We start from the raw sequence: 15,304 nt of genomic DNA on the forward strand, positions 1-15,304 counted from the left end.
AATATCCTACAAGATTTTGTAATCAATTTAATAAGAACTGTAGTCCATGCATGTGCAATAATTTATTATGGGACTTTAGTACACAAGACTATAGATGAATGAAAGACTGCGACCCAATTTTTTTTCCTTTGTATTTATCTTTTCTAATTATTATTTGTCGTTTATTTTTTGTTGCTAAATTCACAGTGGCAGCTATAAAGACGAAAGAAAATCCATTCACACCAAAAAAAGAAAAACCAAAGATGAAAGACGACAATAAGATCATAGAAAGGAGCTCGAAAGGCTCGTAAGTAATATAATGAGATTTTGAGATCAAAACTAGTTGAGTTTGAAGTTTCATTCGAAACGGTTGTTCCAAGTGCTCTTTTATTTTTCTATTTCTCGTATACATGTTATTAGGAGGACTGAAAAATAAATATGAAAGAATATAGTAGTTAGAATTTAAAAGGTTGATAAGCCACGGAGGCTAACTCAATTGTGAGGAAGGAGTAGGAAAAGGGGAGAGACTATGAATCGGAACCCAAAATCCTTATATTATTGGAGTGACACCACTCCACTACACTAAAAAAAAAATTAAAAGGTTAATAATAAGGACACGCTAGGAAAGTGATTGTAGACCACATCTTTAAAGAATTGCTTCTAATTTTTAGATAATGCTATTCTGGTGGTGTGGTGGGTGCCCAAATGCAAAGGTTATAATAGGTAGGGTGTACAGTTAGCTTCACAATCTTATCAAACTCAAATGCCAAATTATCTCTAATTAATATTTTTGCTCAATATGCTATGTTGCTTCGATATAAATATATATATATATTATCACGAAAGAGAAACATCACATTAAAATGAAAACTCTCCCACAGAATGCCGTGATCCAAATCCAATCCCACAAAAATCAGTTCCATCATATCATATCCCACATTTTCTACAACCAGAAAAATAAAAAATATGTAAAGAAAAAGAAAAGGGTCTACTGTGCAAGATACTCCTTTCCCATTATAAATAGCAACCTCTAATCTAATCCACACAGGAAAACATATAGCAAGTCCTCACAGCATACCTACCCTACCCAACACCCCTCTCCACCTAATTATCTTAAATATAAATATAATTTAATATTTTTTTTTTTCTCATCCTATTATATTATTTACAGCACACACACAAAAAGAAGAGAGACCAAAACAAAGGGAGAGAGAACTAAAAGATACGTACGGACATGGGTAACAACAATATCTTGGAGGCATTGAACGTTCGGGTCGTCGGGTCGGGTACCAGAAACCTAGTGCTGGCACATGGGTTTGGAACGGACCAATCGGCTTGGCAACGCATTCTTCCCTACTTCACCCCAAATTACCGTGTCATACTCTACGACCTCGTCTGCGCCGGAAGCGTCAACCCGGCTCACTTCGATTTCCGGCGATACACCACTCTCGATGCCTTCGTCGACGATTTGCTCAATATTCTCGACGCCCTAAATCTCGATCGCTGCGCTTATGTCGGCCACTCCGTTTCTGCCATGATCGGAATTCTCGCTGCTATTCGCCGCCCCGACCTCTTTTCCAAGCTCATCCTAGTCGGAGCTTCACCTAGGTAAAATAATATATGATAGTGGTAAAAATATTCTAACAAAAAAAACCCTAATCCCCAAAAATTCAGTTTTGATTTCTTGAGATTTGAAAATTTGAAAAGACTATGAAAAAAAACACCAAAAACAATTTGGGGGTAATTGCTTTACAGATTCTTAAATGACAAAGATTACCACGGTGGATTCGAGGAAGGCGAGATAGAGAAGGTGTTCAAGGCAATGGAAGCTAATTACGAAGCGTGGGTAAGCGGGTTCGCTCCGCTAGCAGTCGGGGCGGATGTACCGGAGGCAGTCAGGGAATTCAGTCGAACCCTTTTCAATATGCGACCCGATATCACTCTATTTGTGTCACGAACCGTTTTTAACAGTGATCTGAGAGGGGTTTTGGGCTTAGTCAAGGTGCCCTGTTGTATAATGCAGACCGATAAGGACGTCTCGGTTCCGGCTTCAGTGGCCGACTACTTGAGAGACCATTTGGGTGGCCGTAACACAATCGAAATGCTTGAAACGGAGGGTCATTTACCACATTTGAGTGCTCCGTGGCTTTTTGCTCAAAAGCTCCGGCGAGCCCTAACTCGGTGAGTTTGCCTCCTCTGCTTTGGCGTCAGCCCTAAAATATTAAAATAATAATTGTATGATTGTTATGGTTATTAAAAACAAAAGGAGATGTTGACACTTGGCGAATAATATGTGGATGATAGTTTCTGGACTTTCGATTATCTGGTTCTTAAATCCGGTGAAGGATAAGAATCTCCACGTGATAATCACGTGGTTTTCTATCATCTTCGTATTTTTTTTTTTTAAACATCATCTTTGTATTTTTATTTTCAGTTTTTTAATGTGCTTGTAAAAATTGGATTGCCCATGTTTTAGCTTTTTCTGGGCAAACAAAACTAAACTAGGTGAACTCATCAACAAAAAAAATATAATAATAATAAAAAAAATAATCTAGGTGGAAAATAATTTTTAATTTGTATTTTATAATTTAGGGTGCTGGTTATTTTTTTTCCGATGTTTAAAGAGTTTTTTTTTTTTTGGTATGTAGTTTGATGTTTAAAGAGTTATAATTGTAGTTTTATTATATAATAGTATATATGGTACTTATTTATGATATTTTATAAAAAAAATTATAGGGTATTATTTTATATATTATTCTTTTATTTTTTTGTTAAATTATGGTTTAGATTTTTAAAGTGGTTGTAATAGGAGTTTCTATGTAGAATTTTATAAAAATACAACAAAAAATGTATTAAAGTGTAAAAGTAAAAAAGTCCTAAATTTATAATATAACATACTGTTTAAATTTTATTTTTTATATATTAAATTTTTTTTAATTATAAAATATTTTAAATAAATACATCATATTATATAAAAAATATTAATTAAAACTATGTAGATGTAATAAATATAAGAGGATGTATCCGTTGCTATAACTCGTGTACTCCAATTTCTAACTTATCCGTTCATCCAAAAAAAAATGTTCTAACTTATCCAAAAGGATTAGAGACGAGTTCTCACTTTTCTGTTTTTTATAAGCCAATTTAGACTTTTATACCATACGCTCAAAGTTCACACGCTATATAAATTTAAATAATTAATAAATATTTATACAATATATAGATTTTTTTTTTTTGAGTCATACAATATATAGATTTTAATATAATTTATAGTTATATTTTAATAATTTGTCTTTGTGCAAACTATTCCACAATGGGGTGACCCACCTCCTGATGTACTTTCGGCTAGAATGATTCTCAATTGACGTTGTTCTTTCTTTCAAAAAAAATTTGAGGTTTTTTTTTTTTTAGAGGAAAGTGATCCAGCAGTACGAAAAAAATATGAATAGTAACACTATTTATTGCACGTAATCAAATAATATTCACACAAATAATATCGATTTTATAAAGAAATAAACCGAATACCACTAAATTAGATTTATATTTCTATTTGGTAAATAATAATTTTGATAACAATAAAAATAAAAAATACAATAAACTAAAATTAAGCTATAAATGTGTTTAAGGATGAGAAATTAGGAAAAAGAATCATGTTGATTTAATTACTTAATTGTTAATGATAATTACTATTCTCTTTCTTAAAGTGAATGACAGATAATTTACCCAACTCTTTTCAAATCTTTTAGGTCTTAAATCACATGTTATCTAATCATTTCTGAAATAGACTAACATATAATCAGCATTAAACAATAATCTCAATGCCACTAAGACTATGCAAATATTTTCGTTTCACATCAAAACCTAGTTCATCCAATTTTAGCATTCCCAAAACTCACTTTTCAGATTTTGAATTCGGATCATTAAGCATGCCTAAGGTGATCAATCTCAAACATGGAATTAAACACAAATATAGATAAATTCACAATCAAGAAAAGAGAAATAACAATTATCATTAACTTAAGAAATAATATCAATCAACATTCATCATCTCCCCAAATAGGAGTTTAGTTCATAATTTCCACAATCAAATTTAAAACAGAAATTAACATAGAAATCAAGAGTTAAGAAAGAACTAGTTGGTGATCTTGCTTCAGATCGCTGCAAGTGCTTCCTCTGCCTCCTTGTTCAGTTTTAGGTTACAATTTCTGAGTATCCTTCTTCTAAAACACGAGCCCCTTAAATAGAAATTAGGATTGCTATCTCTGAATGGAAAAATTCCAAAACTGTCCAAAATTCCCGTGTTTAGCCCATAGTCGCGACTACATAAAGCCTAGTCGCAACCATAGGCAAAACTTAAAAATCAAGCTTTCTGCCTATGCCTCATAGTCGCGACCATGAAAAAGGTTCGTGACCATGGAAAATGGTGGTCACGACTACTGAAGCATACTTATCAGCTTCAGTAGATTTTTCTACAATTTGCCCCGTCTTTTCAACAATTGATAGAATTTGAACTCTAATACCTCGGGGATCTAAAACAAAAGAAATCAAGCGTAAAACTATTCCAAAAGATAACATTAACAAAGAAAACAACTGTAAAATTGACCCAAACGTTAGGCTAAAACTAGCCTAACTAAATTCTCCCAAACTAGATTCTTACTCGCCCTCGAGTAAGACTAACACTAAAACTCGATTAACTAAGCTATCAAACAATTATAATACTACTGGCTCATGTGAAATTTCCTTCCATTAACTAAACTAGAATTTCAATTCTAAAAACTCTAACAATTAATTAGGATGCTCATATACTATCAAACAATGTACAGATACAAATTAACTTCAGTATTGAATTAATATCATAATTGTTTTACTCATTAAAACCAGTCCATAAACCAATGGCTAATATGCTTGCATGCTTACCTCTCTCCACTAATGTTGACAACATCTTTTTCGAAATCAAAAGGGCTTTTAAGGTTAGAAATTGATAGCTTAGATATTCGGTAAATGAAAGACATTTTGGCTAAAAATACCATAAGCATATTAGAACCCACAAACTTTTCACCAATTAAGACCTTTCTGAAGTGTTCCCACAAATACAATAATTGAGACTTTTTAACAATTTCCAAACATCACTTATTTTTTTTCACCTTTTAGCTTTTGATCTCTCGCTTGATTTTCTTCTTTTTTTTCTCTCTTTTTTTTTTCGAGAGCAAACACTATTCTAAAATTTTCAAGTGATGTCGGGTTAAAATTTTTTGTTTCAAACCTTTCTCAGTCACGCAATTTTTATTTTTTAACACTTTCACTCACACTATTCTTTATTCTCCCAAACTTATTATCCAGGTTATGGTATCATTCAAAATACAATGAGGATAGAACACAGTGTGGATATATTTTTAGTTCAACAGGTTTAGGCTCAAAAGGGTTCACTACGGATATTCATTTAATGCTAGGCGTGAAAGGCTCAAACTATCCAAAAATTTCCTAAATCACATTCCTAGTAAATGCTGTCAAAGATTTCGCTTCAAGAGAATAAGACATGCAAGTTCTAAGTAATTCAGTCAATCTTACCACAAACCAAAGTAAAACAATTATAACATATTTTACACATTGCCAATTTTCATCACTACAAAGTCTTTACAAGCATCTGAATTAATCCAAAGAGTTAATAGAATCAAGCACACAATTTAAAATTTCAATCCATTTCACAATTAACAGCAGCACAAAATTATCTTCAGCTTGTTTAATCCACTAACATCCAAATAAATAGACTAAACTAAAACAAAATAAACTACCACAAAAAAAATAATTTAAGCCCACCCCAAACTGAATTGTCCCCAATGTGGTATAATAGCCAAAGGGAAAGAGACTTATTTGAGACCCCCATCAGAAGGGGTTCGGTGGTGGCGGCTGATCATATGGGTGAAATTGAGGTGGTGCCAAATAGTTGGGATCCTCGATCCCAATGTCCATGCGAGTGATAGGAGAGTTGAGTTGAGTGACTTGATCGTCATCATAAATACTCCTTTGAACCATGTAATTCTATATATGATTGTTCTGTTGGATAATATAGTTGAGCTGGGCATGCATGTATTACATTATTGGATTAATGGGACCGGTCAATCGTTGTGGCATGTCCTCGTCTTCTTCTTCTTGGCCAACAAGACACCTTCTACCTTGTGGTTGGGCATCAAGTGGGGGTTTCCCATAAGGATGAGGCTCCTTGAGCCTATTAACCATGCTCACATCCATCTTCCTTTGTGACATCACCTTATTGTCATAAGATAGTTGTCTTATCCCATAAGTTCCACAAAGGTCAGTGATTATTCCAACTAACCCAACTCCATCTCCCGTGACACCTTGAACCATTAAGTCAAAACTTCTACGAACAACTTGGCCCACATTTATCTTGTACCCTTTCATGATGGTATACACATATTTTTAGCGATCAATCTACACATCAAAGAAGTGCTTGCTAGGAACCAATTGGGCACTCACAAAGTAGAGCCATACCTTGGCCACAAGATTGATCTCACACCTATAAAGCAAGTTCGGTGACCCATCCAATTCATGAAACTTTAACTCTGGGACCCAACTGTTTGAACAATGTCTACATAGTCAAGTTCTTCATCCCCCTCAATCACTCTCAATCATTGTTCATCTTTAGTATGATCTGGTAATTGGTAAGGCATGTTGATAGCATCAGACGTGTATAGGATTTCCTTATTGCGAACCTTGACCATGCCATTCTTCCTTTCAGGCCAATTAGCCAAGAATTCACAAGCCATAATGACATTGGCTCGTTCTTTGGCATCCACAAAGGTGGTCCAATTCAAGCTATCAATTTGACGCCGAATAATTTCAAACCTTGGTTGGCAGTTCAGCGGGGTATTGGTGTAGTCAATTCCCTGGTCTTCAGTGTAAGGCTTATCCTTCAAGTTGAGGAACCTCTCTTGCACCGCTTCACTTACAAATCAAGTCTTGTCGAAAGGCGACTTTTGAGCGAATCGAGATGGGTTGGATGATGAACCAAACTCTTCACTCACCCTAGTTCCTTTTGGTCCCATATTCATAAACAACCACAACAAATAATCCCAACACAAATTCTTGGTAATTTTGACAGCACTTCCCTAAATTCTTCACTTCCCAGTAAACACCAATTCACAAAACAAAGCACCATCAACAATACAACAAGTGCAGATTAAAAATTGCAAAATAAATCACACACAAAATCCACAAAATCCCAATTATGCACAAAATTCCAATCACAAATTTTTAATACCTAAAATCCACTCTTCAAATATTTGACAATAGTGTTAATTTCACCAACCCAAATAGAAAATTTTTGAAATTAGCACTTACAAAGTGAGAAATCTCTTAATGAAGCACCATTGTTGAAGATCTTCCCAAGCTTGAAGATGATAAATAGCGAATTCAGATTTCGGTGAGGATGAGGAAATTGGGGTGTAATTTTTGTGGTAAATAAGAGAATGATGAGAGGGATTTGGTTGGAGGTGAGAGTTTATGGGTGGAATGAAGAATTTGAAATTTGAAGGTGATTTAGTGAGAGGGCAACTGAGAGGGAGAATGAAATTTGAAATGAGGGTTAGGTTTAGGTTATGAGGGGTAAAAATCGGTTTTTATAAGTGAAATGGGTAATTTAGGGTTTAGATGCAAACCGTGGTTGCGACTACATAATATGCTGGTCACGACCATAGTTCAATGATTGAAACCCACCATTTTGCCAAAATTCCAAGTTGCGACCATAGTCGCGACCATGAAAATTGGTCGCGACTATGAGATGGTCAAAAACACGACTTTTTGCCAACCTTCCCTAGTCACGACCATAGTCGCGATCGTGAAATTTTCTTTGGAAAAGGTCGCGACTTTGGAAAGGATAGCGGCAACTACTAGGGATTGGCCAAAAAAAATTTCTTTTTTTTTTTTTTTTTTTTTTTGACTTTTCACGCTTTGCACTATTTTAAAATAACAACAAATGTCTGAAAATTTTAAAGAACAAAAATTAAAATGCTAACAAATGAAAATACAAATGTCTCAAAAGTAATTAAAGTAAATGAAATCACTTGGGTTGCCCCCCAAGAGCACTGTCTTTATTGTCATATAGTCAGATGCTGAATTTCTTCTTCAAAGACGCGCCAGTATGATGGAGGACTTGAATTGGTCAATGTGACCTCCCACGTAAAGATTTAACCGTTGTCCATTAACTTTGAAAGTTTATGGGCTCTCGCCTTTCAGTTCAACAACTCCATATGGAAATACCTTGACCACCGTAAACGGTCCAGACCATCTTGACTTCAATTTGCCAGGAAAAAGTTTCAACCTTGAGTTAAAAGTATGACTTGCTGCCCAGGTTAAAATTCTTTTCTAACTAAATTTCTGTCATGACATTTCTTTGTCCTTTCTTTATATATCTTTGCATTCTCATATGCCTTGTTTCTGAATTCTTCAAGCTCATCTAATTGTAGCAGTCTCTTCTCTCCTGCTCCTACCAGATCCATGTTCAAGGTTTTCATCGCCCAAAATGCCTTCTGCTCTAATTTCACCGGTAGATGATAGGCTATTCCATAGACCAACCTATGTGCTGACATCCCAATAGGTGTTTTGAACTTAGTTCTGTAAGTCCACAATGCATCATCTAGTTTCCTTGACCAATCCATTGTAGACCGTTGAATCGTTTTCTCTGAGATCAACTTAATTTCCCGGTTGGAAATCTCAGCTTGGCCATTGCTTTGTGGATGGTAAGGTACGGTTGTTCTATGGTAGACTCCATATCTTGCTAACAATGCCTCAAACTGTTTATTACAAAAATGATTCCCTTCATCGCTGATGATTGCTCGAGGAGTTCCGAACCGAGTGAAAATATACTTTTAAAGGAAAGACAAGACTATTTTACCATCATTGGTGTGTTGCAGCTGCTTCCATCCACTTTGATACGTAGTCCATAGCCAACAGGATATACAAGTTGTTAAAGGATGATGGAAAAGGTCCCATGAAATCTATACCCCACACATCGAACAACTCTACCTCCAAAATACCAGTCAAAGGCATTTCGTTTCTCCTTCAAATGTTGCCTATTCTCTAACAACGATCACATGCTTTCACAAAGTTATTAGCATCCTTGAAAGAGTTGGCCAGTAAAAAGTACTTTGAAAAACCTTGGCAGCAGTTCTTATTTTGCTGAAATGCCCCCCACATTGTAAAGCATGGCAGTGGTTCAAGACAGAGTACATCTCCTCTTGATGCACACATCTTCTTATTATTTGATCAGCACAGTGCTTGTAGAGTATTGGCTCTTCGCAGTAGTAGTGCTTCACCTCTGAAAAGAAGTTTTTCAGTTGTTGTCGAGACATCTCTGGAGGTGTAACATTGGTAGCCAAGAAATTCACATAATCTGCAAACCAAGGTACCATCAAGCTCTCCCTCAAACTAAAGAGCTATTCATCGGGAAACTCTTCATTTATCTGTACACTTCAGGTTTTGACTCTCTTCCAATTCAAGTCTTAACACGTGATCAAGAACTAGATTTTCGGTCCCCTTCTTGTCTTTTATCTCAATATCAAACTCTTGGAGCAAAAGAACCCACCGAATTAGTCTTGGTTTTGCATCTTTCTTGGTCATCAGGTACTTAATTGCAGAATAATCCGTATACACAATTACCTTATTCCCAAGACTGAAACTTGTCACATGCAAACACAATGGCTAGAATTTCCTTTTTCGTAGTGGCATAGTTCAATTGAGCATCATTCAGGGTTCTACTAGCATAGTAGATGGTATGAAACACCCTATCAAATCGTTGACCCAAAATAGCTTTAATGGTGTACTCACTCGCATCACACATCAATTCGAATGGCAGCTTCCAATTCGGTGTAGTGACTATGGGTGTCGAGATTAGCTTCTCCTTAAGAGCTTGAAAGGCCTCCAAGCACTCCTTTCCAAACTCAAAGGGTACTCCGTTGACAAGAAAATTGGACAATGGCTTAGAGATCTTCGAGAAGTCCTTGATAAATATCCATTAGAATCATGCGTGACCTAGAAAACTCCAAACTCCTTTTACAGAAATCGAAGGGGGTAGATTTTCAATCGTAGACACCTTGGCTCTATCAACCTCGATGCCTGCCCTTGAGATCTTGTGTCCCAAAACAATCCCCTCTTTCACCATAAAATTCGACTTCTCCCAGTTAAGTACCAAGATCGACTCCTCACACCTGATTAGTACCTTCTCCAATTTTCTCAAACAATTATCAAAAGATAAACCAGAAACTGAGAAGTCATTCATAAAAATCTCTATACAACCCTTAATCCAATCTAAAAAAGATAGCCATCATGCACCTCTGAAATGTCGCTGGAGCGTTACATAGTCCAAATGGCATTCTCCTAAAAGCAAAAGTGCCATATGGACACGTAAAGGTTGTCTTTTTCTGGTCCTCTGGTGCTATGGCTATTTGATGATAACCAGAATAGCCATCTAGAAAATAATAGTAATCTTGTCCAGCCAATCGGTCTAGCATCTGGTCAATGAATGGCAAATGAAAAAGGTCTTTTCTAGTTGCCTAATTAAGCTTTAGGTAGTAATGCAAATTTTCCAGCTAATAACAATTCTTTTAGGGGTCAACTCATTCTTTTCATTCTTGATCACTATCATCCCTCCTTTCTTTAGCACTACTTGTACTGGAATGACACATTTACTGTCCAAAATGGGGTAGGCCACCCCCACATCTAACCACTTGATCACTTCCTTTCTCACTACCTCTTTCATTGGTGGGTTGAGTCTTCGTTGTGCATCGATGCATGACTTAGCTCCATCTTCCATTAAGATTTAGTGCATAACTGTTGAGGGAATGATTCCCCTGATATCAACCAATGTCCACCCAATGGCTTTCGTATGTCCTCTAAGTACTCTCAACAACTTATTAGTCTCCACATCAGAAAGTGAAGCTGACACTATGACTGTCAGCGACTTGTTTTAACCCAAAAATTCATATCTAAAATGATCAGGAAGAAGCTTCAACTCAAGCTCTGGTGGCTTATCTATAGACAACACATGCTTCTTTAGAACGACCCCCAACTCTTCAAAGTATTTTCTATTCAATGGCCCATAAGAGTCAAGCTATTTGCATATTCTATCACCTCACTTTCGTCTTGCTCATTCAAGTCCTCTTCGGTTAGACTCACTTTTAACGAATCCTCAATCAATTTCTTCTTATCCATTATAGTGTACACGAGATCAATAGAGAGACAATTGTAACTAGCCTTTGGAAAAGTCATTCCCTGAAGAACATTAAAAACCACTTCTTCCCCTTGCACCCTTAGCTTCAATTAACCCTTCTGAAAATTTATCAATGCTTGGTCTGTTGCCAAAAATGGTCTCCCAAGAATGATGGGCACGTTACTGTCTTCTTCTATGTCTAGAACTATAAAATCTGTTGGGAAAATGAATTTATCTACTTTGACTAGAACATCTTCGATGACCCCCCTTGGATGAGCCAATTATAAGGTTACGGTTGTGGGCATTGCTTCTCCTAGTTGCAATCTTCTAAAAACTGACAGCGGCATCAAATTGATGTTTCCTCCCAAATCACAAAGAGCATTCATCCCCTCTATTCTCCCGATGGTACAAGGTATGGTAAATCTCCCAAGATCTCTAAGTTTAGGAGGGAGTTTCTTTTGCAATATTGCACTACACTCCTCAGTTAATGCCACTATTTCATAATCCTCCATTTTTCTCTTCTTGGACATGATTTCTTTCATGAACTTTACATAGCTTGGCATTTGTTCCAAGGCTTCTGCAAAGGGGATGTTAATGTGCAGCTTCTTGAATATTTCTAAAAACTTTGAAAACTTCTTGTCTAGATTGATCTTTCAGAGCCTCTGCGGACAAGGGATCTTCACATGGTGGTCAATGCTAACAGGTGGTGACGCTTCTTTTGATGTAAGACCCTCAGTATTTTTCTTCTCTTCCGATGTCTCTGCTTATTGATCTTGAATCACTTCTTCTACTTGTTGTTTCTCACTAGGCCCCTCATACTTCTTCCCACTTCTCAAGGTAATTGCTTTACAGTTTTCTTTTGGGTTCACCTTCATTGTGCTAGGCAAGCTACCTTGAGGGCGGGTAGCCATTTGAGTAGCCAATTGCCCCATCTGATTCTCTAGGGCTTTAATGGATGATCTAGTCTCTGTCATGAACTGTAGTAGCAAATCTATTTGTAGACTAGACCCTCCACTAGAACCTTGTTGCTGTGGCTACTATTGATTTTGTTGGGGTTGATTTCTCAGCTGGTAAAACCCCTGTTGCAACTGATTAGAGGACTACCGTTGAAAATTTTATTGCCGACCCCCTCCTTGATTGTACCCATAGTTACTTCCAATGGCTTTTGCTTGATTCATTGGCAAACTGTTCACATCCACAGGGCATGTGTCATATGTGTGACGGCTCTCGCAGAGCTCACAAGTAACTTGAGCCTATTTTGTCTAAACAACCATTAGCTTTGTTAGGACCTCAACTTGGGCTGTCAACTTGGTGATGCGTCTACCTCGTGCATACCCACAACTTTCTTAGACTGGCTTCTTTCAGTTGGCCATTGTTGGTTATTCATAGCCATTTCTTCTAGCAGATCATATGCCTCTTTTGCACTTTTTCTCAAAAATGCCCCACCAACTGCGACATCTATAATTGTTCTGGTATTACAAATCAGCCCGTTGTAGAAATTGTGAACCAACATTCACTTTTCGATCCCATGATGTGGATATTTTCTGATGAGATCCTTGAACCTCTCCTAAGCCTCATACAGAGATTCATTGTCCAGTTGACAAAAAACTTTGACAAGAATTTTGTTACCAAGTTAGTCCATGTAGCAATGGAGTTGGGTGGCAAGGAAACCAACCAACTTTTGGCTCACTCCCTCAGCAAGAATGGAAATAGTCTCAGGTGGATGGCATCATCGTTAACTCTGTTCACTTTGAATGTTTGACATAACTCCATAAAATTAGACAGATGCAGATTTGGATCTTCAGAGGGGAGTCCACAAAACTGGACTGAAGATTGTATCATTTGGAGTATGGCTGGCTTTATCTCAAAGTTATTAGGCTCTACAGAAGGTTGTCTTATACAAGACTGTACCCCCATCAATGTTGGAAGAACATAGTCCCTCAGACTACGGTCGGGGGGATTACGACCGTTTGCCTGGTCTTCTACGGTACCTTTGTTATTACCGTTGTTGCCACCATTGTTACCGCCATTAACGTTGTCAGCCATGACTTCTTCTACTTCAGCTCTTGCTGCACTTCTTTCTTGCCTTTTTTTTTCTTTTGTTTCTTCTACAAGTCTTTTCAATTTTAGGATCAACAGGCAGTATTACACTTTGTCCTTGACGTCGCATGCACCCCTAATGCCTGAAATAGAATAAGACAATTTAAAAGAAACAGATCAACAATAAGCAGAAAGAATTAACCAAGGTAGAATTTAATCTAATTTTTGTAATATCAATTTTTAAGCAATTCCCCGGCAACGACACTAAAAACTTATTACAAAAAAATATGAACAGCTACACGAGTGCACGTAATCAAGTATTACTCACACAGGTGAGGTCGATCCCACAGCGAATTGAACTGAATACCACTAAATTAGACTTATATTTCTTCTATTTGGTAAACAATAATTTTGATGACAATAAAAATAAGGAATACAATAAAATAAAATTAAGCAATAAAAGTGTTTAATCAAGGATAAAAAATTATGAAAAAGAATCCTCTTGATTTAATTACCCAATTGTTAATGCTAATTACTATTTCTTTCTTAAAGTGAATGACAGATTATAAAAATTAACCTTACTCTTTTTCAGATCTTTTGGGTCCTAAATCACATGTTATCTAATCATCTCTGAAATAGACTAACATATAATCAACATTAAACAATAATCTAATTGTCATTAAGGTATGCAAATATTTTCATTTCACATCAAAACCTTGTTTATCCAATTTTAGCATTCCCAAAACTCACTTTTCAAATTTTGAATTGGGATCATTAAGCATGCCTAAGGTGATCAATCTCAAACATAGAATTAAGCACAAATATAGATAAATTCACAATCAAGAAAGGAGAAATAACAATTATCATTAGCTTAAGAAATAATATCAATCAACATTCATCATCTCCCCAAATAGGAGTTTAGTTCATAATCTCCATAATCAAATTCAAAATAGAAATTAACATAGAAATCAAGAGTTAAGAAAGAATTAGTTGGTGATTTTACTCCGGGTCGCCACAAGTGCTTCCTCTGAGTATCCTTCTTGTGTAACATGAGCCCCTTAAATAAAAATTAGGATTGCTATCTCTAAATGGCGAAATTCCAAAACTACCCAAAATTCCCGTATTTAGCCCATAGTCGTGACTACATAAAGCCTAGTCGCGACCATACGCAAAACTTAAAAATCAAGCTGTCTGCCTATGCCTCATAGTCACGACCATAGTCACAACCATGAAAAAGGGTCGCAACCATGGAAAATGGTGGTCGCAACTACAGAAGCATACTTGTCAGCTTCAGTAGATTTTTCTCCAGTTTGCTCTGTCTTTTCATCAATCGATAGAATTTAAACTCTAATGCCTCAGGGATCTGAAACAAAGGAAATCAAGCGTAAAACCATTCCAAAAGATAACATTAACAAAGAAAACAACTATAAAATCATTCCAAAACTTAGGCTAAAAATAGCCTAACAACAGCTAAAGATTAAAAGGAAAGGGACAACTTCCATACCAAGTCCACATGTTATGTAACCCTAAAGATGCTTGGGCAAGGTGATGTGCAGTAGCATTCCTAGTTCTTTGGGCGTGGGATAGGGATGTAGTGAAGAAAGATAACACTTCTTTAATTGCTTCTACTTGAGCCCCGTAACATGTAAGCATGATGTGTCTTAACTTAATGTCTCTAATTCAATTGAGGCAGTCTGATTCAACATGATGTATGGGGATTCTCTAATCTTTACACCAGTGTAGGGCCTGGAGCATTGCCCAAGCTTCTACGGACTGTGGTGGAATTTGTCCTACAGTACTCTGAGCTAAAGTTGCTATTATTTGACGTGATGAGTTGCGGACCAGTGCTCCAGCACCTTAGCGTGCACTTTTAGTTGACATTGTGCCATCTACATTGAGCTTTTAATGACCTTCATGGCGGTTGCCAAGTATCCTGGCTGGGTTGATCTCGTCCTTAGATGTTGTGACTTAAAACTGTCAGGTTTTGCTGGTAGAATCAAAGATATTCCTCTGCTTCTTAAACAATCCTAAGAGGTATTTCTTGTATATTCTTGAAAATAA

The 15,304-nt window shown here is 36.4% G+C and overlaps 1 protein-coding gene, 1 long non-coding RNA gene and 1 other non-coding gene across 3 annotated transcripts; 2 read left to right on the forward strand and 1 right to left on the reverse strand.

The window, feature by feature from the left end:
- Positions 1–837: 837 nt before the first annotated feature.
- LOC115713730 (uncharacterized) lies at positions 838–1,896 on the reverse strand. The gene is made up of 2 exons (XR_004011008.2): positions 1,757–1,896; positions 838–1,583 (listed from the first exon to the last, which is right to left on the reverse strand). It is a non-coding gene; the product is annotated as an uncharacterized LOC115713730 (long non-coding RNA).
- Positions 1,214–2,364, forward strand: LOC115713724 (strigolactone esterase D14). Its single transcript, XM_030642207.2, has 2 exons — positions 1,214–1,587; positions 1,735–2,364. The coding sequence occupies exons 1-2, from the start codon at positions 1,214–1,216 to the stop codon at positions 2,162–2,164; spliced, it is 804 nt and encodes a 267-aa protein (XP_030498067.1). The 3' UTR covers positions 2,165–2,364.
- A 10,362-nt stretch (positions 2,365–12,726) lies between these two features.
- On the forward strand, positions 12,727–12,833 carry LOC115703351 (small nucleolar RNA R71). Its single transcript, XR_004009123.1, has one exon. It is a non-coding gene; the product is annotated as a small nucleolar RNA R71 (small nucleolar RNA).
- The last annotated feature ends 2,471 nt before the right edge of the window (positions 12,834–15,304 follow it).

Source organism: Cannabis sativa, chromosome X (genome assembly GCF_029168945.1).
Source record: "Cannabis sativa cultivar Pink pepper isolate KNU-18-1 chromosome X, ASM2916894v1, whole genome shotgun sequence".
NCBI classification, from domain to species: domain Eukaryota; kingdom Viridiplantae; phylum Streptophyta; class Magnoliopsida; order Rosales; family Cannabaceae; genus Cannabis; species Cannabis sativa.

Excerpts from the sequence above, each read along its gene's own strand:
- LOC115713724 (XM_030642207.2), top strand. The coding sequence starts at position 1,214 with ATGGGTAACAACAATATCTTGGAGGCATTGAACGTTCGGGTCGTCGGG. Across the intron at positions 1,588-1,734 it reads CTAGTCGGAGCTTCACCTAG|ATTCTTAAATGACAAAGATT; the intron begins GTAAAATAATAT and ends ATTGCTTTACAG.